Below are 24,457 nucleotides of genomic sequence, written 5' to 3'. Positions count from 1 at the left end.
CCCCAATGTGAAAATGTTGCCCTCAGATCCCTTTTAAATCTTTCTCCCCTCACCTTTTAAAATATACTCTCTAGTTTTGAATTCCCCTACCTTAAGGAAAAGACCTTACTATTCACTCTGTCGTATCAATGCCGTTCATGTTTTTATAAATCTAAGGTCAGCCTTCAGCCTCTGTGCTCCAATGAAAAATGTCCCAGCCTCCCCTGTAACTCAAAGCCTTCAGTCCCAACAGGTGGGTGGAGCAGTGGCATCCTAGAAAGTGAGCTAATGTACTTGGGGAGTGCTAACACGGTAAGGGATGACACTGTGTAAGATAAGACCCTGGAAAGTTTGGAGAATCAGAGGGATCATCCACTCATCCTGAAGGTAATAAAACAAGGAGATAAGGTGGTTATGAAGGCATCTAGGATATTTGTCTTTATTCGCTGAAACATAGAATACAAGAGCAAGGAGGTTATGCTGGAATTGTAAAATACTGATTAGGCCACAACAGGAATGCTACATATAGTTCTGGTCCCCGCATCACAGGAGGGATACAAGGGCACTTACTGGGGTACGACCTAGGGCTGGAGGGTCTGAGCCATGTTGAAAGATCGGATAAGCTGGGACTGTTTTTCTTCGAGTAACTAAGGTTGAAAGTGAACTTGATAGAAATCTAAAAATAGAGGGGAATGGAAAGGCACTTTTTTTGTCGATCATCAAAGGGACGATTGAGTCAGAAACTCAAAAGAATTCAGGTTTCAGATATTCACTTGCATTCCCATGGCATCAAGGGCTGTGGCCAAAAACTGGAGAAAACAATTAATGTAGAAAGATGTTTTGTTGACTGATACAGTGGGCCACGTGGTCTCTTTTTTTGTAAATGTCTGAACACATCTACTATCTTCCCATGAGCCAGTCAATTTTCTACCCATGCCACTGTCCTATTGCCTTCATGAGTTTTTCTACAATAACATTTGATTTGGCACCTTGATTTCCAGAAGGCATTTGATAAGTACAGTACATTCACCGATTTCTAGTCACCCACAGCACATTATTTGTAAAATCTCCTTTTTAAAAAAAAATTAAACATGTTATCTCTTTCACAAAACATTGGGTCTGCTGTTAATCTTGAACTTATCCAAATGTCCTGTAGAAATATCTTCAAACATTTTCACTATTATGCTATTATTTCACCACTAAGCTAACTGGCTGGTAGTTACCTGCTTTCTATCTCCCTCCCTTTTCAGGTGGAACTGTACCCAAATCAAGGGAGTTTCAGTTAATTAAAACCAATCCAACAACAACTAGGGTGCCGTGCAGCAAAACCACATGACAGCCCACAACCCCTGTGACTTATCTCATGATCGTGATTTGCCCGAGTTTCTCCCTCCATTCCACTTTCTGAATTATCACTGCCTCTGGAGTTCTTTTTCTATAGCAAAAACTGATACAAAATAATTGATTAGTACGTCTGCCATTTCCTTACTTTCCAATAATCTTTCTCAAATGTGACTTTCTACAGAATCAACACATGTCTTGTTTATTCTCTAAATAAAAATAAAAGTAAATCCCAACTATCCATTTCAATATTTTGGGTTATAAATTATAAAGTAATTTACCCTTTTCATTAATTTTTTTATTTTCGAATATTCTGTCCAATCTTTGCATAATTTTTTTTTTAGTTTAATCTATCTTCAACCTATCTAGCCAATCTCAGATGGTGGACCTATCCTTGGAATAATTCTTGCCAATTGGAATGTTATCTGTTCTGCATATCCTAAAATATCTCCTTGAATGTTTTCCACTACATCTGTATTGACCTGTCCTTTAACCTAATTTACTATATCCCTTGAATCTACTCTGTTTTCATGTTTTCAATAATTGTTCTTATCTACATTTTTTAAAAAAGTTGAGGAGCAGCCCCCTTAAGATACTTTATTTCAGTCTGATTTGATTGTTGGGAGTGTTTTATTTCTGACCTGTGTAGCATTTACTAGGTCACTTCAGAAGAGATTTGAAATGAACCATGTATTGTGGAACATTTCATGTATTGGCAAGTTTCCATTCTCAGAATAATAATAGTAAACCAGCATGAATTTTGAGGTTTTTTGAAGTATTTTGTATGGTGCTGACTTACCAATTAGCAGGTTTAATTAATTGCTTGTCACAAATTGATTTAGAGTTTTCCCATTGTGATCTCATTTTTATTGCTCCGTGGATTCAAAGTAGACAGCAGTTGTTTAATCCACGGGCTGTCTTTTAAAATAAAGAGCATGAGTCTTGTTGCCTCAAACATGTCCACTCTTGTTGCCGTGTTACACTGCGCCCACTACTTGAAATAAAACTGGCGAGGATTTAGAAAGGGACAACTGCTGTCAGGACTCGATTGGAGCTTTGGAGCTCCTGACTCCAACATTTTGGCTGGTGACCCCACAGTTTGGGAAAATCATTACCACAGTTTGGGAAACACTGCTTTATGCTGCTAGGCCTGCCAAGTCACACAACTTGCATATGTAGGCTTTAAGTGTATGTATTTATCCTAAAATCAAATCCTTTCAAGTTTCGGTTTCTAAGTTTTCCAATGAAGAATAGTCACTGGGAATGTGATAGTGTTTTGACTGATCAAGGAGCTTGATAATTCAGAGGCTAAGTGCTGGATTGTCAAATAATAGGACTATTGATTTTGGGAAAAAAAGTGTGTATGATTTCAATATGGAATCATAGGTCAGAAGAACAAATGAAAAACCTTAAAAGAATTGAAAGGTGATTTTAGTCAGTTAATGATTTAAATGAAAGGTAAATATGATAAAAGTGTGCAAAAAGAAATTCTTAATGATTTAAATATTGCAATTCAGTCATCTGTCACTAATGCTACCTTCCTTGGGGTTACTTTTTTTATATCTGAAGCAAAAAGTAGAATTCAACTTCTAACCAAATGTCCTGAGAAATCTTTTTGCCTCCCCTAATTCTTCTTTCTTGACAAGTACAATAGTTAATATGCTGCTGATTATAATTGTGAAGGATGGAAACAGTCATAACATTCCAAAGGGAGTGCATCTGTAGATGATTTTACATGGCTGCATGGCTACATAAGGCAAAGATAAGGAACCAACCCTTGGAATCATACATGGGTAGAGAACACATTTTAAAAGTGAAGTTTATATGACAAAGTGTTTGTAAATTTTGAAGAAATGTAACATAAGTCAAAAAGAGAGATCATTACCATGAAAATGATTAAATGTTGGTCAGTTTGGCTACTTAAAATACATGCTAGCTTTTGTTAAATATAGCCTGTAGAAAGAAGTCAACAAACTCCTAAACTGCCAACAGAGCCATTGCTTGGATTTTTTTACCAAGTTTATTGTGAGCCAAAGTATTCTCCAGTACCTACACCGTATCAGACACAACAATATAGATTGCTGGGAAAGCACTGCAAGTCTGACAGCATCTGTGGAAGAGAAATCAGTTAATGTTTCAAGCTGAGTGACCCTTCCTCTGAACAAAACATCAATTCTGATTTCTCTCTACTGATGTTCCCAGACATGCTGAGCTTTTCCAGCAATTTCTATTTTTGTCTCTAAGTTACAGCATCTGCAGTTCTTTCATTTTGTTTTGTGTAGTACCTACACCATAACATTTATTGAATGTCAGTTCCCAACTGAGAAACAAAAGATCAAACTGGTGTATAAAGACAAACTAACGAACGTTAACGTTAACATCTATCATAGGGAAAATGTTCATAGCTATTAAAGAAATTTAATGCAGGGCTCTTTGAAAAATACAACATAATAAGGCAGAATCAACATTTTTTTTTTGAAAAGAAAGTAAAATTTAATCAAGTTAATAGAATCCCTATAGTGCAGAAAGGAGCCATTCAGCCCATCGAGTGTACACCGACCCTCCAAAGAGCATCCTACCCAGATATAGCCCTCTACCCTGTCCTCATACCCCTACATTTATCATGGTCAATCCACCTCACCTCCCTAACTCCTGACTGATGAATGAAACTACAGAACCCGGAGGAAACCTACGCAGACATTGGGACAATGTCTGCTTGAAGTTTGAACAGTCACCCAAGGCCAGAATCGAACCTAGATCACTGGTGTTGTGAGGTAGCAGTGCTAACCATTGAGCAAAGGTGCCAGTGATTCATCAGAATTCTTTGAGGAAATAGCATGAACTATGGATATAGGGAAACGTACCTGGATTTCTTGAATTATTTGGATTTTTAGGAGACAATTACTGATGTGCCACATCCAGAGTTATTTCAGAAAGTAAAAGCTCATGGTGCGTGGCAGTATAAATGCATGGATCAAAAATAGCCTAGCTAGTGGGAAGCAGTAGGCAGAAATGGGTCACTTCCTGTTTGTGAAGATACAATAAGTGATGTCCCACAGGAATCTGTACTACATCCTCGGTCTTTTATAAGTAAATGACTTGACTTGAGTGAAGGGACCAAAAGTATCATTGCTAAATTTACTCATAACATAAAGACAGGAGGAGAGAAGGTTGTGAAGCAGATATGAAAAAACTACAAATGGATATAGATTGTGAGTTGACAAAGACTTGGCAAATGAAGTATAATGAGGGAAAATGTGAAACTGTTCATTTTAGCTGGAAGAATAAATTCAAGACTTGTGCAAAGATTTGTAACTAAGGTGCTGGTTGTCATGGTTGTTCTCCAAGTTGGGAAGTTAATTTGCAGGCGTTTCGTCTCCTGCCTAGGTGACATCTTCAGTGCTTTGGAGCCTCCTGTGTACTGTCTCTTCTGAAATTTATTTGGTTCCATTTCTGGTACATCCAGTTGCTGGTTCCAGTTTTGTTGTTGTGGTCAGTATATTGGGTCTAGGTCTGTGTTTGTTAATGGAGTCCGTGGCTGAATGTCATGCTTCTCGAAATTCTCTGTCTTTTCTCTGTTTAGCTCATTCTATGATTGTTGTGCTGTCCCAGTCAAATGTGTGGTCTTTGTCACCTGTGTGTATGACTACTAGGGACAGCTGGTCGTGGCAATTAGTGGCTAGTTGGTGTCCATGGATGTGGATTGCTAGTTGTCTACGTGCTTGCCCTGTGCAGAGGAACCTGGATTATCTGAACGAGATGGGCGGGCACTATTTCGTTCGGTTAATTAATTATTCGGTTAATTGATTTCCTCCTGGGGCTCGGGGTTTTCTGTGATGTCTGCTCCCTGTTCAGGAGACTAGGCAAGAGCATACTGTGCACAAGACCTTGTCCCCGCTGCCCGCCTCAACCCCGCCCACCACCACCCCATCCCCAACATCGTTCTCTCCCCCCCCCCCCCCCCCCCCCATTCTGTCCGATCCACCCTGCCCCCATTCCGTTTGCTCGCACCTTAGCTGCTGACAACCCCCAAACTCCGCCAACCAAACATCATCAGCCCCCCCCCCCCGTTCCCCCAATCCCACCTGCTCCCAGCCCGCTCCCCCACTCCCATCCACGCGCACGCACACACCACATGCTCCCCACAGATGCCCCATACGGACAATTTTTTAGCTCGACATTTTGAAAGGTTCGACCTTTGTCCTGTACTGGACAATGTTGGCGAAGTGGGAGTTCAGTGTACACCCCTATGTAGAACTCCAGTGAAAGAGGGCAGGAGGTCAGTAATTTGGAGATGGTGCCTGGACTGTCCAAGACTGTTCTCGGCAGCAGTGAGACAAGTTAGTTTTTAATCAGGGTTGAAACAGCTCTTTGATGTAATGTTTCTATCGGGACCTTAGGTAATCCGATATTCAGATAATCGAGGTTCCTCTGTATAGTGTTTCGTGCAGTCTTTGCATGGAATCCTGTAAATGACATTAGTCTTGCATTTATTGAGTATAGGGTCTTTTGTTATGATGAGTTATTGTCTGAGCGTAGCTGTCGATTTATGGGCTGTCATGAATCCCAGTGGTCAGGGAAGTCTGGGTGTCAGTTCGAGGCATTTTTTTATGTAAGGTAGCGTGGCTAGTGAGTTAGGTCATGGCATGCCCTTGTCACGTTTTATCTGTTAGCCATCTGCAGATGGAGTTGTGGGGAAATCTGTTCTTTGCCAATACACTATAGAGGTGTTCGTCTTCCCTTCATAGGTTGGGAGTGCTGCAGTGTGTTGTAGCCTCTTTGAAAAAAAGTCCTAATGCAGCTTCTCTTGCTTGTGTTTAGGTGGTTGCTGTGTAATTCAGGACCTGGTCAGGGTGTGTGTGTGTGTGTGTGTGTGTGTCTTGTACACTTCTGTTGTGCATTCACCATTCTGTGTTCTTTGTACCATCACGTCCGATCTGGGACAACACAACAATCAAAAGATAAGCTAAACATTGGAGAGCCAGAGAATTTCTAGAAGCATGGAACTCACCCATGGACTCCATCAACAAGAATGTTGACCATATATCGGCCCCTACAGCAATCAACCAGAAATAGCAGAAACTGAACCAAATAAATCCTAGAAGAGAGAGTACAGCAGCCCTTCACAGGAGGCTCTGAAGCACTGAAAATGTCACCTAAATGGGACAAAATGTCTGCAAATCAACTTCCCAGGTTGACAAACGTATCCACAATCATGGAAGAATAAATGTTGAGAGGTTGCAGAGCTCTAATATACAGAGGCATTTGACTGTCCTAGTGCATGAGGTACAAAGTGCTATTAGCTACAGCAATTAATTAAGAAAGCTAATCGTGTTCTTGTTTATTGTGAGTGGAATTGAATAAAAAAAGTAGGAAGATTATGCTTTATACGGAACATTGGTGAGATCACATATGGAGAACTTGCACTGACAGGAAGGATGTGATTGCACTGGAGACTGTACATTACTATGATTTGTCCAACCCGGAGCGGTTATGTGGGGAGATTTGGTGTCAGGTTGCTTTTTTTAAGACTAGAGTAGGACACAATGGGATTTGCTTGAAGTATATAAAGTACTGAGGGCATAGACAGGACATCCTTGGGAAAACCTTTCCCCATAGTCAGTCAGTAATTGGGGCAGGGGTTTTGAAGGGATTTAGGAGGGAAAAGAAAATCACTCAAAGTTGAGAGTATCTGGTACTCATTGCCTAAAAAAGTGGTAGAGGCAAGAACCCTTATGATGTTTAAAAACCGATTTCATGAACAAACCTAAAGGCAAAGTCTGGATAATGGGTTTGAAATAAATTTTTGATAGCCAGTATGGACACACAGGACTTGGGGCCTGTGCTGTAAAAACTGATTCTGTGACTCGAGTCTCCTTGAAGGAATAATGTTAATGCATTAGAATCAGATCAGAGAAGGTTCGTTCGGCAGATACAGGTTCAAAGTGTGAAGAAAGCTAGGCTAGGTTTGTATCTACTTGCGTGGAGGTGACTCGATTGATCCTGAAGTCTTCAGAAAGTTGTGACAATACTTTGGCTTTAAGTGGTATATTGTGTTTTTTTTAATATAAAGCAAGGTTGAGACAGCGGTACTGAGCCGTCTGCTCCAAGCCAATAAAGTAAACAGCTTTTGAGTTTTTGAGGTTTGTTTTTAAAGCTGGAACAATAGGAGCAGCATGAATGGGTGGAGTCAGGCTCTCCGATAACCAGAGTTTTAGTTTAGCCTTCAGCAGTTGGGGTTTCAAAACTGCCACAGTAGATTAAATTCTCTACGGTATGGAAACAGGCCCTTTGGCCCAAAAAGTCCACACCGACCCTCCAAAGAGTAACCCAACTAGACCCATTCCCCCACCCTACATTCACCCCTGACTAATGCACCTCACATTATGGACAATTTAGCATGGCCAGTTCACCTGGCCTGCGCATCTTTGGAGGAAACTGGATCGCCAGGAGGAAACCCATGCAGACACTGGGAGAATGTGTAAACTCCACACATAGTCACCAATGCGGGAATTGAACCTGGGTCCCTGGTGCTGTGAGGCAGCAGTGCTAACCACTGAGCCACGGTGCTGCCCCCATATGTCTCTCCCTGCTACAGCAAAATGCTAGAGTTTTCTATCTCTCTGCCAAAATTTTCACTAGTTCTTTCCTCCTAAACTGGAGAAACATCGTATGTGAGACAATCTGTTTTGCTAAATTTGCCTTTGCCAAAGGTGTGTTTATGAAATGTCTGTATATTGGAACAGTAGCTTTACTAGTTAAATATTCAATTATTCTGTTGAGCCAGTTCTTTTTCTGTCAGACACTGGATTGAGAATAAAGTGTGTTTTGTTACACCACATAGCTTTAAACAAATAGTTACATCTGAAACGTTAGCACCTTACATTTGCCTTTCAATAAGATAAAACGTGTCTAGGCCATCTGGATATGTTTAAATGGAGTTTGGTGTGATGTATAACAGGGTGAATGCAGAGGTGGTGTTTTTTCTTCTGGGAGAATTTAGAACTTGGGGGTCACTCATTGTTTCTAAACAGGACAACACTAGAAACATGGATCTTCTGTCAGATTGTCATGTTTGGAGCTCTTCATCAAAAAGTGGTAGAGCAGAATCTTTAAGTATTTTTAGGAAAGTGATAAATTCATAAGAGGATGATGGATTATAGAAAGGCAGAAATGTGGAGTGATCTAATCAGCTGTTGTCATATTGAATGTTACAGTAGAATGAAGAGGCTGGCCTATCTGATGCTTCTGATTTGTATGCTGGTTTCTCTGGAATTTATCTTGAATTAATTTTAAAATTAATTTCCAGAGGTATTTTGACTTTTTTTGTTCTTAAAGGCAGTTGCAGCAAAACTGGACCTTCCTGATGATCTGGTTGGATACTTCAGTCTTTTCCTTATCCGGGAAGGAAGTGACGATAGTTGTTCTTGTAAGTTTATGGATTAAATTCCCACATTTCTCCCTTCAGTTAAATCTTTTGCAATGTTTAACTATCAATATAGACTTGCATCCATATATTTAATTGGGAAATCTTAGTTTGTCCAGATTGACTATCCATTTCTGTTCAAATTTAAAATGAATTAGAGCAACAACCTGCTAATTTTTGGATAATGAACTTCTCTGATTTTGATAGTTATTTTTTAGTTCTATTTCTTCCGTTTTGTGGCCGTGTTGAAGAAATTGATATTTTTGACATAAGTATTCAGCCATCTCAGAAATTGTTAAAGTATATGCCAAATGATTCTTTGTAAGAAATTACATCCTAGATTACATGTGCATTTTGTGGTTGGGTTTTGAAGGCTCAGACATGATAGCGAGTTTTAAGATTTGCATCTCCGGTTGAGGTTCTGGATACAAGTTTGCTCACTGAACTGGAAGGTTCATTTTCAGATGTTTCGTCACCATACTAGGTAACATCAGTGAGCCTCCGGTGAAGCACTTAATGACCCACTTTCTGTTTGTGTGTTTAGGTTAATGATGTCAGCCCCTGTTCTTTTTCTGAGAAAATAACAAGAACTGACATCACCACAGGAAATGACATCACCAACCCAAGGAAACCTAAACACACACATAGAAAGTGGGTCCCTAACACCAGTGCTTCACCAGAGGCTCATTGATGATGATACCTAGTGTTGACGAAACATCTGAAGTTGAACCATCCATCTCAGAAGTAGGTTGGCATGTTTTCTTGACTTTGTCATGTGAGTGGCGAGCTAAAGAAAACAAAAAATGTGCGGGTCAGGCGAATTGGTCATGCTAAATTGCCCATAGTGTTAGGTAAAGGGGTAAATGTAGGGGAATGGGTGGGTTGCAGGCCGGTGTGGACTTGTTGGGCCGAAGGGCCTGTTTCCACACTGTAAGTAATCTAATAAGCAAAATGACTCTTGGAAGAATGTCCTGCCTGCCCATAATCCTGCCAGAAAATTAACTAGTCATATCATTCCAAAATAAAGAGAAATAGTCGTACTAACCACAATAACTTAAATGGGTTGACTAAGACTGTGATCAGCATTCTAGCATTTCAGCTCTTTATAGCTTACATTGCAGCTCAAAAGGATTGTATCCTTTTCCTGTCAGTTTTACAGGACCATCATGACATGATTTTGGAATGTTCATTTTTTCTTCGTGCAGGTGCTCAGTATTTAATTTTTTTAAAACCCAGATGGGATAGTTGACTGTCAGCAATGCTGCAAAAATCTGCACCAAATAGGAAATAGTCTTAGAGTAATATAGCATGGAAGCAAACCCTTCAACCCAACTCATTTCTGCTGATCAGGTTTCCTAAGCTGAGCTAATCCCATTTGCCTGTGTTTGGCCCATTATTACTCTAAACCTCTCCTGTCCGTGTATACATACAATTGTCTTTTTAACTGTTGTAATTGTCCTTGCCTCCATGATGTCCTCTGGCGGTCCATTCCATATTCGCAACATCACCTCTGTGGAAAGCATTGCCCCTCAGATGCTTTTTTAAATCTTATCCCTCTCACCTTAAGCTTAAAACTAGAGGGTATAGGTTTCACTACCCTGGGGAAAAGACCTTGGCTATTCATCCATTTTTGGCCTTCAGGATTTTCAAAACCAATATGAGATCACCGCTTAAAGTCAAAGCTCGAATAACTTGTGTGGAAAAAGTGTTCCAACTTTATCATGTATTTTGAGTGCCAAAATATTCGGGTTGGACCAAAGGGTCTGTTTCCGTGACTCTAAGTACATAAAGCATAAGAAATAGGAACAGGTTTAGGCCATTTGATCTCTCAACTGTCCTACAATTAAGTAACATCGTCACCTGATCTAATCCAGGCCTTAAGTCCTCTTTCATCATAGTTGTCACGTCTCAAATATTTCAAGAATTTACCTGTCTCTAACATAGAAATGATGAATAAAAGGCCACTCGGCACTGAGAGCCTGCTTTGCCATTCGGTAAGATTGTGGCTGACCTGATTTTAAACTCCCCTCTGCAATCCCCAATAATCTGTCATGCCACTGGTAATAAAGAATCTACCTACTTTGCCGTTAAAATATTTAATAATTCTACATCCACTGCCGTTTAAAGAAGGGAGTTCCAAAGACATTGAACCTTCAGAAAAGGAAGTTTCTTCAACTTTGTTTTAAATGGATGGCCCCTTAGTTTTAAACAATGGCCCCTACTTCTATATCCTTTCACAAATCCTTTCAGCATCTACATTGTCAAGTCCCTTCAGGATCTTGTGTTTTAATTAAGTCACATCTGACTTCTTCTAAATTCCAGAGATAAAGGACTAGTCCATTTAATCTTTTCTCATAAGTCAGACGTCTCTAAATGTTTTGTGATCTAGCTTCCACACACCTCTGGGATTAAGAATCCCAGTCACGTGGAGAAGAAATTCCTTCGCATCTCAAATTTAAATTCGTGTCACCTTATTTGACTTTGCCTAATTCAAGATTTTCCCCACTAGTGGAAAGCTTTTCTCAATAGCTATCTGATAAAACCCCTCCAGAATCTTGTATGGTTCAGTAAGATCACTAATCATTCTTCTAAACTAATGAATTAAAGGTCAAACCTGTTTATTTATTCTTGATAAATCAGCCCTTCACTTCAGGAATCCACCTACTGAATCTCTTCTGAATTCCTCCAAGGCCAGTACATCCTTTCTCAAATATAGGAACCAAAACTGTACACCGTACTTCAAATGTGACCTTACCAACTCGCCATACAGTTGTAATAAGACTTTGCTATTTTAAACTCCAAACCCTGAGCACTAGTCACCAAAATCCCATTTGTAACCTTAATTACTTGCTGCATCTGCATGCTAACTTTGTATTTCATGCACAGTAACATCTCGTCCTCCATGCTGCAAATTGTATTGCAATCTCCCTCTTTTTAAATAATAGTCTGCCTTTTGATCTTTCCTGACAAGTCGGTATACTTCATGACATTAAACTTCATCTCTCAAGTTTTTGCCCAATCACTCAACCAGTCTATAAAACCTTGCAGATTCCTTTTGTCCTCATCAGTTTACGCTCTCCCATGTTTAATTTTATATCATCAAACTTTCGATGCATTACACTCTGCCCCTCCCCTCAATTATTTATATAGACGCAAGATAATAGACTGATCCTTGTAGCACTCCTCTAGTCATGTCTTTCCAACTTAAAGTTGATCCATTATTGCAGACTGTCATCTTTTTTTCCAATTTTCAATCCATACACCGATATTACCCCAAATACATTGACCACCTATCTTATGAAATAATCCTTTGTGACACCTCATTGAATGCCTTCTGGAAATTGAACTTCACTACTGGTTTCCTTTTATCAACTCACCATACCTTCAATTGACTGTCAAATTTGGTAGACCTGATTTCCCTTTCGCAAAACCATGTTGACTCTTTGATTTGTGGTTAGCTTTTCTAAATGCTTCCTTAATAATCATTTCCAGCATTTTCCCAACAACAGATGTTAGGCTAACTAGCCAATGGTTTTCTGCTATCTATCTCCCTTCATCCCCTCCCTCCCTTAAAAAGGGGTATCACGTTAATGGTTTTCTAACCCACTAAAACCTTTCTAGAATCCGGTGACATCTGGAATATTATAACTGATGGCTCCATTTTATTTGCAACCAATTCCTTTCAAAGCCTTTGCTGTTTTTGATTGATCTGAATGAGTAAGCAGTATCTGATTCAGCATGATCAAGGGCATAGTGCAACTCCAATAGCAAGTTGATTCTAGATGTGAGTCTTTCATGCTTTGCTTCAGTTCAGTCTACCTCATGACTGCTTTCCTGCTCCCATCTCTCCTTTCCTTTATATCCCTTTAAGTGGTGACTCAGGCAACTCCAGACAAGTGTAATTGAAAGAAATACTCCATGATGTTTATTTTTGGTATTGTTAAAGATTTTCAACACTTACCGATATCAGTTTTGTGAATCATTACTCTTCAGTTGTACGCAAGCTTCAGGAGTTTGAACTGCCATATATTTCGGTCACAAGTTTGAAAAACACAGAATATAGAATTGTGTTGCGAAAGAGGTAATTAACATAATTTTGTATTTTAAATAATTTCTTAAAGATACTTTTTCCTGAATTTTGTTTAGTAAATTACTGCTTTCTGTTGCAATGGTGCATTTTGTTCTGATTTGAATTTAGAACATTACTGCAGTGGGAGTTTGGTTAAACTATGAGCACTGATCATACTTACCTTTTTAATTATCTGATAAAAAAGGAAACTACCAAATCAAATTAAGAATTCTGTAACCCTTAATCAGTAGTTTAAGATATTATTTGTACTAACAGCTATTAAGCATACTACTGATATTACCCTATAGATTGTTTCATATATTTAATGTTAATTCTTTTAGATTTCTTGGTGGAATAATAAGTTATTACTTTTATAAACAATATCTTGTTTTGTTATTTAAACCCTTCTGATGAATCCTTTTATCATGCCTTTTTTTTAAATTGAGACCTTGATTATTGTATTAATAATTTTATTATAAGAATAGGAAGAGTTTGTATTGAGATGGTCAATATCTGTAGTTTGCTGAGCAATTTCTTGTTTCTCTTCCCAAACATAATTTCTAAGTAGGAAAGGGAGAATTGTCAGTGAGTTGGGCATCACCACTCAATATCAGTGAGAGTAATCCATAGCCATTCTTGTGATTAAACATAGTTTAAAGTTGTGCCCATTGACCACCTTACACGTTGAGTCAATTCATATTGTGCTCTGCTTCATCAAGTTATCTTTCAAATCTGTTCATTTTTTTAAAATTAAGTCTTTTTGCTTAAAATCTACTCTGCCTTATACAAGCATGTGTGAATGATTAGTTGAGGGTTTTACTTTTCCTGGGAATCTACTGTAATGGGTCTTGCACTTTGGGTGTTACTTTAAATGATTTACTGGCTTGTTTTTAAAAATTGACACGGAAGTGCTTGTAGATGATCCATACTTCTGATACTGTGCATCTGTGAAGGGAGTATTTGTTAAAGTGGGGTTCTAATCGAGCGGGCTGCTTTGTTCTGGCTGATATCGCGGTACTTGCCTGGATGAGTGTAGCTCCACTCAAGTGGAAAGTATTCCTGACTTGTGCCTTGTAGATGATGAACATGCATCAAGGAGACAGGAGGTGAGTTACTCATTGCAGGGTTCCTAGTTTCTGTCTTGCTCTTGTAGTCACAATATTTGCATGGCAATCCAGTTCAGTTTTTGGTCAGTGGGAACCCTCCAGATGATGTTGAGAGATTTAGTGATGGTAATGCCATTGAACACCAAAGAATAATGGTTAGATTCTCACTTATTGAAGATGGCATGTATGTGACATGTTTTACTTGCAATTTGTCAACCCAAGACTGGATATTGTGCAGGTTTTGTACTGTATGAACACCAGCTGTTTCTGTATCTGAAGGTTAACAATGATATCACACATTGCGCAACCATCAACAAACATCTCCACTTCTGATCTAATGATGGAGGGAATGCCATTGAAGTAGCTGAGGATGTTTGGGCCTAGGAAACTAACCTGAGGAACACTTTCAGTGATGTCCTGGGACTTAAATGATTGACCTCTAATAACCATCAAGTTCCTTTGCTCCTTGTTATTGAGGGCTGTTAAGAGGTCTGCAGCAGAAGAGTTCTTTTGGAACTCAACTGAACAACATGAGCAGGTAATTGCTGACCAAGTGCCACTGAAGATCTATCAGCAACTGCTTCCATCACTTCAATCAGCAATGAACTGAGAAAGTGTTGATTGACCAGGTTGGAATTGTCCTGTTCTTTGTGTAGATGCCAGTGTTTGTAGCTATAATGGAACAGCTTTGCTAGAGGCATGTGCTACTGAACTAGCAATTTCAGTGCTGCTGCTATGCTGCCAGAGCCCATACACTTTGCAGTATCCAGTGCCATCAGTTTCTTAACATCACGTGAATAAAATTGGCTAAAGATGGTATCTGTGATGCTGGGGATCTTCGAGGCTGAGATGAATTCATCCACTTAGCCCATCTGTCTGATGCTGGATGCAACACTTCGCTTGGCTCTTGCATTGCTCAGGCTGAGAATATTTGTGGAACCACTTCCTGTTAATTCAACTGTCAATCACCATCCATGGCTGGCGGCACCATGATTACAGAGCTTTGATCTGATCTGTTGGTTATGAAATCGATTTGGCCTTGTTCCTTGCATTGGAAACAGCAGAAGCAGAATGTATAGTCCTACAAAGTTTCACCGGGTTGACATTTCTAGGTATGCTTGATGCTGCTCCTGGCCCTTCTGCACTCTTCTTTGAACTAAGATTTTTCCCCATATCTTGGTGGTAGTAGTAGAGTCGGGTGAATAACCCCAAGCTGTGAGGTTAATATTGTACTGCTACTGATCACCCACAGCACCTCATCAATTCCCAGTTTTGAATTGCTGTTTGAAGCTATTCCAGTGATAAAGCCGCACAATATGATAGAGGATATCCTCAACCTAAGGGGAATTTGTCTTAAAAGGACTTAGTTTCATGGACAGGCACATCTGCAACAGTAGATGGAGAGAACCAGGTTAAGCAAGTTTTTCTTTTTTGTTTTCCCTCAACACCTTCAAAACACCTGGCCTAGCAGTTAGTACTTAAGGACTCTGCCTGCTCAGACATTAGTGGTGCTATGAAGCTACTGTCTGTTGTAGATATTGAAGTACCCCCACCCGTCCATCCCATGTGTACCCTGTGCCTTTGTCTCACAATATTTCTCCAAATAATGTTCAACATGGAGAAGTGCTGATTCAACTGAAGTGGGAACCAATAGGTGATAAGCCGTAAGTTTCCTTGTCTGTATTTGACCTGATGCCAAGAAATTTCTTGGAGTCCAGGGTCAGTGTTGTATTTCCAACTTCCTGAGAATTGAATGTCTGGTGGTTCTCATTTGCTCATGGACCAGGATGTGCGTAGGCATGGTGGTGATGGTGTCTGTGACACAATGAAATATGATGATGACACATAATGTCAGACTGTTGCTTGATCATTTGTGGGACAGCTCTCCTCATTTTGGTAGAAACCTGCAGAAGTTGAGAGGTAGGATAGTACAGTGTCAACAAGCTGGTTTTGCCTGAACTTTCCAGTGGCTAGGTCAATGTTAGTTGCTCCATCCAGTCTCGTTCCTTTCTTCAGACTCTGTAATGGTTTGATTCAGCATCACATTGAAGAGAGACAACTTCGTAGTGAGTCTGGTGTGTGTGAACCAGACACGCAGGTAACAATGGCACATTTCCTTTCCCAAAGAGCACTCGTGAAGTGACACCCAACACTCAGGAGCACCATTAAAGTTGCTTTTAATTCCAATTTATTAATTTCATGTTTCACATCGCCACAATGTAATTTGAACCCAAGTCTTCAGCAGCAGCCTGGATCTCTGTTGCTATTCCAGTGGCATTATCACCATTGTTAAAGCTTTTTATACTCTTCAGAGATTATCTTATTGATGTCTGAACTCTAGGAATTGAGTGCCTTCCTTCTATGCAATGACTCAATTGCACTCAAGTTTCTTATTGACTGAATTTCATGATGGTGATGGAATATGGATTTTTTTTGTTTTTAATTCTCTTGTCTGTATTGAATACCTGGGACTTGCATCAACTAAAATAATTTTTGAAAAGGGACAGAAGCACTTGTTAAATTGCTTCAGCAATAACTTGGCCACCCAAGTTGGTCATGTTTCACTCAATCAATGTGAAGTAAACAAAGATGGTCTGAACCAAAATTAGCATTTCAGCAAAAGTCACAAAAAGTCAGTTGTAAAAAGGCCTTTGCCTCCTATTTTTATTAACAATTATGTATGGGTTTTCATGTATTGGATAAGAAACTTTACCTGCAGTTCATAGGATGCAATGAACTCTGATACCGAAATACATAAGTTTATATTTCATGTAGTGGTTTGTGGCAATAAAAGGAGCTGAATTTTGGATTGCAGAAGATTGATAGAGAAAGCTGACTTCCTGTCTCTTGAGGCAAAAGCATCTGGTGATGAGACTGATTTGAAAAGAAACATCAGAACACTACGAACTCAAAGGACAAAGGGAATATACATTACTGATGATTCAAGAAGCTAACTAAAAATCTGTGGTCTCAGATTAAATACATTTCATGCATAAGGACACTCTAAGGACTTTAAACTGTATGTTCCTTTCTTTTGTACTGAATAATATCCCCTTAAGTTTGTACCCGTTATGCTTGATGATGCTCATTTTGGATATTGGCCAATGAGAAAATAGCTTGTTCTTACAAGAAATTATTGTAAGAACTCATTGTTGCTCCAATAGGAATTGGTTAACTGCATTTTAATCGAATAGAAGTGAACTATTTTTTGCTTAAAAAGGACAAATCTTTGTTGTGATTAACAGAAAAAAGGCAGGGCCTATTCATTCCCCCTCATTTGGTTGGAACACTGGAGAAGCAACAATGTGACTCATGTGTTGGATAGGATAGCTTTATATCAGCTCTAAAATTTGGCTAGGTTGTTTTTCAGAGGAAGAGATTTTTTGTTTTGGTGATTGCAAATGTCTTCACTTCTCTACAATAGTGTTCCTTTATATACAATGCCAAGCAACTTAGTGCATGTTTATGGAATATAAATTAAGTGCTGATATACTCAGGGCTGGTGGCATCTGTTGACTATTTTTATTTTATAACCCTCTGACACACATGCTTCGGAATTTAAAAACATTGCAGGTCCTCTAATAGGTCACAGACCTGAAAGATTAACTCTGTTTCTCTCTGCTGCCTGACCTTAGTCAGCCTTTTTCACGTGTAATTCAGAATTGCAGAATCACAGTATTTTGCTTTTCTTGGGGAAGCAACAGTCTTGTGGTATTATCACTGTTAATCTAGCGACCCAAGTAATATTGTGGGGGAGGTAGATAGTGGAATTCAAATTCAATAAAAATCTGGAATTGAGTGTCTAATGGTGACTTTGAATCAATTGTCTGAAAAACCCATCTGGTTCACTAATGTCCTTGGGGATGAAACTATTATCCTTAGCTGGTCTGGCCTACCTGTGATTCCAGACCCACAGCAGTGTGGTTGATTCGTAGCTTCCCTCTGGGTAATTAGGGATAGGCAGTAAATGCTGGTCTAACCAGCAGTGCTCACATTCCATGCATGAACAAAAGAAAAATTGTGCAACTGTAATTTTTTTGACTGTGGTCTGAGTATCTTAAAATCCAACAGTACACATTCATTCAGCACATTGTGCCTAATCCCGTTTGCATTTAGTTCAAACCTATAAAAAGAAACAGTTTGAGGTGGTGCACATGCAAATTATTGCCTTGTATTGATAACCATGTTTTGTTTACAGCTATTGGGATACTGCTTATGACAATGATGTTATGGAAAATCGGGTTGGATTGAACCTTTTATATGCTCAGGTAAGAGGAGTCATAGTTGCCAAGTATTTGATCCAACTCGAGCATTGTGATCAGATGGAAGTTTTTTTCAACATTCTTTTGCCCTTCTTTGTTTTAAATTAGTATATCAAAATGAATGACTGCAAGACTCACAGAAGATTGTTTTTCCTTTCTCTTGCCTTTTTTTAATCTGAAATGTTCTATCATTTGTCCTAGATTGCTTCCTTCACTTTTTATAAATCCTATATTCATACCTCACCTCATGTTTTACTTGATGTATTTTGTGTTTATTAGAAAAAATAATCGTAAATATATTTTCTTAATCTAAGCAATTTTGAACAGCCATCCTTCCTGACCATTTACTCTAGCACCAAATGATAGAGTAGTTCAATTTTTAAAATAGAAGCAGAAGACTGGGCTATGGAGTAGTCTGAATAGTTCACTACATGTGATTAAAACCATTATAGGATTTCCTCCGACAAGGTTTTATGTTCATTACATTATCTTTTAAAATGAAGTATGATTAGATTAGATTACCTACAGTGTGGAAACAGGCCCTTCGGCCCAACAAGTCCACACCGACCCTCCAAAGAGAAACCTACTCCCCCTATATTTACCCCCGACTAATCCACCTAACACTACAGGCAATTTAGCATGGCCAATTCACCCAACTGCACATCTTTGGACTGTGGGAGGAAACCGGAGCACCCGGAGGAAACCCACGCAGACACTGGGAGAATGTGCAAACTCCACACAGACAGTTGCCCGAGGTGGAATTGAAACCAGGTCCCTGGCGCTGAGGGGCAGCAATGCTAACCCCTGAGCCATTTGTAGTGCATACAAAGACCTAATGGAGGTTTTAAATGGCTACTTTGCATCAAAGACAAGGTAGGTAAAGATAAACTGTTTTCACTGGTTGGTGATTGTAAAACTAGGGGACACTGCCTGTGAATTGGGGCCAGACCACTCAGAGATTTGGAAACCGTATTACACAAAGGATAGTAGATATTTGGAACTCTTCAGCAAACAGCAGTGGATACTTGATCAGTTGGTAATTTTAAGTCTAAGGTCAATAAATTTTTGTTCAGCAAAAGTATTAAGGGATAGGTACCAAAGGCAGATATACAGAATGAGGTCACAGATCAGTCATGGTCTCATTGGTAGAACACGCTCCAGGGCTGAATGGCCTACTTTCAGTGCATTATGAAATAATGGCAGAAAGACTAAAACAAATCTTGCATGTATGATGCAAAACACTATAACTTGGAGATTTATCTCCATGATGTTTGTGTGATCTTGTGCTCAAACAAGCTACTGTATTTTCCTACATTATTACAGAGATTGCACTTTAAAAGAATTTTGGTTATGAAACGCTTTGGGATGCCTTGTGAAAATTCTCTCTTCTTTTTCCATTGTTCAGAATTGCCTGTTATTTTGTGCCACGTTACTCTGTAAAATCCATTTTTATAAACGCACGCACAATACATTCAATTGAGCTTTCCTGTACAGGTGATTAGCATTTTCAGAGTACAAATGTGAATCCCACATTTTTATGGGATGAGAAGTGAAGTGAAATAAATGGCAATTTGATTCAAAATTTCTCATGCGTGTATACAATTGCCCACCTTCATGATCCTTCCTCAGTGAAGGCTCATGCAAGCGGCATGCATACGTGTTAATATTATCTTGATCATGCATTTCAGCTACACTTTTAAAAGCTAGTTCTCCCTAACTAAAATAATTCTTCTTGTCTCAGACTGTGGCTGATATTGAACGAGGGTGGATCCTGGTCAATAAGGAGCAACACCGACAGCTGAAATCACTTCAAGAAAAGGGCTCCAAAAAAGAGGTGAGGACTCTGGTGTGAAGAGTAAATACTACAAAGGAAAGCTTTTTTAGTGCGAAAAATACAGCCTTTTGTGAAAACAGAATCATTTACACTCAACTTCTTATTTTCTCCATGCCATTTAACAGTTTTATGATGCATAATTTCATTTTGGAGGTGTACAGAGGATGCTGTTGAAATATTTTAGCTTCACGGTGAAAAATAGAAATGTGAAATTATGCCACTTAATTGTAGCTTTGAAATGAATTTAACAAAATTTCTGAAAAATCTCATTGTGACGTACTGTAGCATTGAGCAAATCACAGAAGTAATGTGTTTATTAAATATTTCATGTAAATTGACTAACTGCAAAATAGCTTTTTACAAATTTGCCAAATACATGTGGAAATCAGTTCTACTCGTTGGGCAGTGTTCCATCCGATATTCAAGCCTCCAATTCAGTTTTTTAATAAATACGATTTCCTCTTGTTCTCATTTGTCTGCACTAGCTCCCTGCTTTCTGCTGCACAGTTTAAATTACTCATCAAAATGCTCAAAAGTAAAGCTTTCAGTTGCCTAACTCTCTCTCAGATAATCCTTTTTGAAACCTTTCTGCCTGTTTTTTTTTCCCTCCATTTGAAACCTTTTTGGTCAATCTTTTTTATTGTACACATTCCTTTTTAAACATTCCCTTCCTTCCACGTGTCAGTTATTTCTATCCCTTTCACTAAGTTCATGGGATAGTTTTTAATCTGTTGGAGTGAAGTTACTGCAATCTATAATTGACTTAGTGTCTGAGCAATTAGATTATTATGAACTAATCCATATGTGGACATTGATTTCTAAGGGGAAAGTTATGTCAAACTATTCTAGTTCAATTGTTTTGAGTAAACTAAAATTGGAGATCAGCGAAGAACTGTGGATGTTATCTGTATTGACATCTGGAAGGGTGAACAGTGGGCTTTTGTACTTTACACAAGACCTACAATTAAATTACAGTTGACTTGGGATGATTGGTGTTTATTGGCTCATTTAATTAATCTTATACCAGTTCCTGTCATCCAAAAGCTTGATTGGGAGAGGCTTGTTCCACTGCCAGGAACTTGATAGTTTGTGGTTGGGTCCACTTTAATTTAACAATGTTGCCCATTTGCAGTGGACTGCATCAATCCAGCCTGAGAGTCCTGAATGCACCCCCTATGGAGCAAGGGGCCACTTGTCAACATGATGTAGCTTAGAAGAATTGGTGGAGTGCGACAAGAAGTATATTCAGGTGAAGAAGGGTTCCCCATATAGATGGTGCACTTCAAGTAGGTTTCAAGGTTACTTTTGAAACATTTCACAGGCTGCTCTGATCTATCTAGCTTGTGAGCTAGGAGCAGAAGAACGCACTCTAAGATAAATGTTTGGAGTTCTGATACATTGGTCTGTATATGTCATCTGTCATGTATTTGCTCACTCAAATTGTCCAAATCACACTGGAGCATCTCTGCATCCTCTTCACTGTTCGCCTTCCTAGCCAGCTTTGAGTCATAAGCTATCTCAAGAATATTTTTTTTAAAAAAATAGCGTTATTCTTCAGTTTTGTAGAGCTATGGTCAGATTCTGTACAGTTTACTGCTTTCAGTTTTGGCCACCACACCTTTGGATGTGGCCATTAATATAGTGCAGTTTCACAAAGATATTCCTAAATCTGACACTTTTTTTTAGATTCTGCTGTTATCTTAAAAAAAGTGACTAAGCAATTAATTGGAAGAGTTCATGTTCTGAACAAAAAAATTTACTTCACAACAGTTGGGCATTGCAATTTCTAACTTGAAACGTTTTGGAAGCATATTAAGCCCAATAATCTCATCACCAACTCCTTTTTAAGTAAAATACTTCCAAAACTAGAAATCTGGGACAAAAATCTGAAAATACTAGAGAAACTCAACCAGTCTAGTGATATCTGTGGAGACAGATACAGGTAATATACTGAGTCTGATATAGCTCCTTTTCAGCACTTGCTGTTTTTATTTCAATGTAACTTTGCAATGTAACAATTGCATTTCTACACAAGCTCTCCATATAGAACATAGAACAGTACAGCACAGGACAGGTCCTTCAGCCTCCAATGTCATGCCAACCTTTTATCCTACTCTAAGATCAAACTAACCTACATCCCTTTCATTTTACGATCATGCATGCGCCTATCTAAGAGTTGCTTGAATGTCCCTAATGTATCTGACTCTGCTACCACTGCTGGCAGTGCATTCCACACATCCACCACTCCCTGTGTAAAGAAGCTACCTCCTGACATTTTCCCTAAACCTTTCACCAATCACTTTAAAATTATGCCCCCTTGTGATAGCTGTTTCCACCCTGGAAAAATGTCTCTTGCTATCCACTTTATCCATACCTTACATCTTGTACACCTCTATCAAGTTACCTCTCATCCTCCCTCTGTCCAGTGAGAAAAGCCCTAGCTCTCTCAACATTTCTTCATAAGACTTGCCTTTCAGTTCAGTCAGCATCCTCCTAAATTTTCCCTTGCACCCTCTCTAAAGCGTCCACATACTTCCTATAATGATGCGACCAGAACCAAACACAGTATTCTAAGTGTGGTCCAACCAGGGCTCTATAGAGCTGCAGTATGACATCACGGCACTTAAGCTCAGTCTCCCTGCTGATGAAAGCCAACACACCGTACGCTGCCTTGACAACACTATCAACTTGGGTGTCAACTTTGAGGGTTCTATGGATATGGACTCCCAAGATCCATCTCTTCCTCCACATTGCCAAGAATCCTGCCTTTAATCCTGTAATCTGCATTCAAATTCAACCTTCCAAAATTAATCTCTTCACACTTTTACAGATTGGACTCCATTTGCCACTTCTCAGCTCAGCTCTGCAACCTGTCAAAGTCCTGTTGCAACCTGCACCAGCCCCCCACACTATTCACAATTCCACCAACTTTCATGTCATCGGCAAACTTACTAGTCATTTATAAAATTCACATAACGGGTCCAAGAACAGATCCCTGTGGGGTACCTTACTTTCTGAATGAGCCTACCATGGGGGACCTTATCAGATGCCTTGCCAAAATCCATATACACCACATCATCTCCTCTACCTTTGTCAATGCATTTTGTCACATCCTAAAGGAATTCAATAAGGCTTGTGAGGCATGACTCTCCCCTTATAAAGCCATGCTGCCTATCTCTAATCAAACCATACTTCTCCAAATAATTATAAATCTTGTCTCTCAGAATCCTCTTCACCAATTTGCTCGCCATCGACTCCCACTATTAGCCCTATTCCCTTACTTGGACAAGTGAATAACATTTGCCACCCTCCAATCATCTGGTACTACTCCAGTGGTCAGTGAGATGCAAAGACCATCACCAAAGGTGCAACAATCTCTTCCTTCCCTTTCCATAGTAACCTTAGGTATATCGTGTCTGGGCCAGGGGACTTATCTTTCCTCTTGTTTTTAAAATCAACCTGTTCAAGCATATCATTAACAGGATTTTGAGGATTCCGTAATTTATAGCTGCAAATAAGGGCTGCCATATCTCTCATAATTTATGTCGATTCTTCTTTATATTGAAACTATTCTTGGCTGTATACAAAACTTTATGGTTCTTATGGCAAAGCAAAAATTCCAGCTCCTTTCCAGCCTAGAAAGGTGACTTCCCCACCATGGCAAGTATAGATGTCACTGTCCTCTGACATTTATGTCCAAGGTAATGTGCAAAAAGTGCACAAATAGATAGATTTTGGTCTATCGCCATGGCAAAGTGCCACATGTCGGCTGTCCCAGATAGATAGTAAAACTAACTAACCTACTTCAAAACATCCCTCCAGTTTTGGGACCCAAATGAATAACTTGTATTTCTAACAGCTGCGGTCTTACCAGACTCAGTCTCCATTGTGAAGCCAAGATTGGATCATCTGTTTTTTTTTGCTTTTTCCTCACCTTTAACTTTAAGCCCTTGAAGTAAACATGGACCATCTTTTTGGATTGTTGTTATGTTAAAGATATTGCCAATAATTTCAGCCAATGTGTATCCTTTTGTTTTTGTAATTAAACATTTAATTCCCAAAAATGAAGTTGTACTCAAACGCAAATCGTAAAATGAGGCACTTGTAACAATCCATAGTAATTACTTCCTCTGGTGGATTTGCTCAATGTTTTTTGAGCTAGGCTGTTGAAGTCTGAAATTTTATTTGTGACTGTTTTTAGTTTTGTGACCCTGAGTTCTGGTCTTATCCACAAATGGAGTCTTTTTTCTAACAGCATCAAGACTTTTCTTTAATCTTAAAAGGCCTCTACTTGGCCTTCCTTCATGTTTCTTTCTTCACTTTTGTAGAAAGAGAATTCTGTTCAATTAGTGCTGATGGGGATGACCTCTCCAATTTTAATGTCATAATCATAGATTTCTAGTGCACCTTTGCCAGTATCTTTAACATAATATGGAGATG

At 39.1% G+C, this 24,457-nt stretch overlaps 1 protein-coding gene across 1 annotated transcript in view; it reads left to right on the top strand.

Annotated features, from left to right (window-relative positions):
• Positions 1-24,457, top strand: part of snx17 (sorting nexin 17) — a 74,549-nt gene that overhangs the window by 28,901 nt on the left and 21,191 nt on the right. Inside the window, exons 6-9 of the mRNA XM_060849970.1 lie at positions 8,659-8,749; positions 12,740-12,827; positions 18,120-18,189; positions 19,925-20,017. Of these exons, the coding sequence (XP_060705953.1) occupies positions 8,659-8,749; positions 12,740-12,827; positions 18,120-18,189; positions 19,925-20,017 (342 nt within the window). The remainder of the gene's footprint in view (positions 1-8,658; positions 8,750-12,739; positions 12,828-18,119; positions 18,190-19,924; positions 20,018-24,457) is intronic.

The sequence above is a fragment of the Hemiscyllium ocellatum genome, chromosome 3 (assembly GCF_020745735.1).
Source record: "Hemiscyllium ocellatum isolate sHemOce1 chromosome 3, sHemOce1.pat.X.cur, whole genome shotgun sequence".
In the NCBI taxonomy this organism is placed as follows: Eukaryota; Metazoa; Chordata; class Chondrichthyes; order Orectolobiformes; family Hemiscylliidae; genus Hemiscyllium; species Hemiscyllium ocellatum.
Note: the sequence above shows the minus strand (reverse complement) of the source record. Positions and strands in the feature narration are given on the sequence as shown.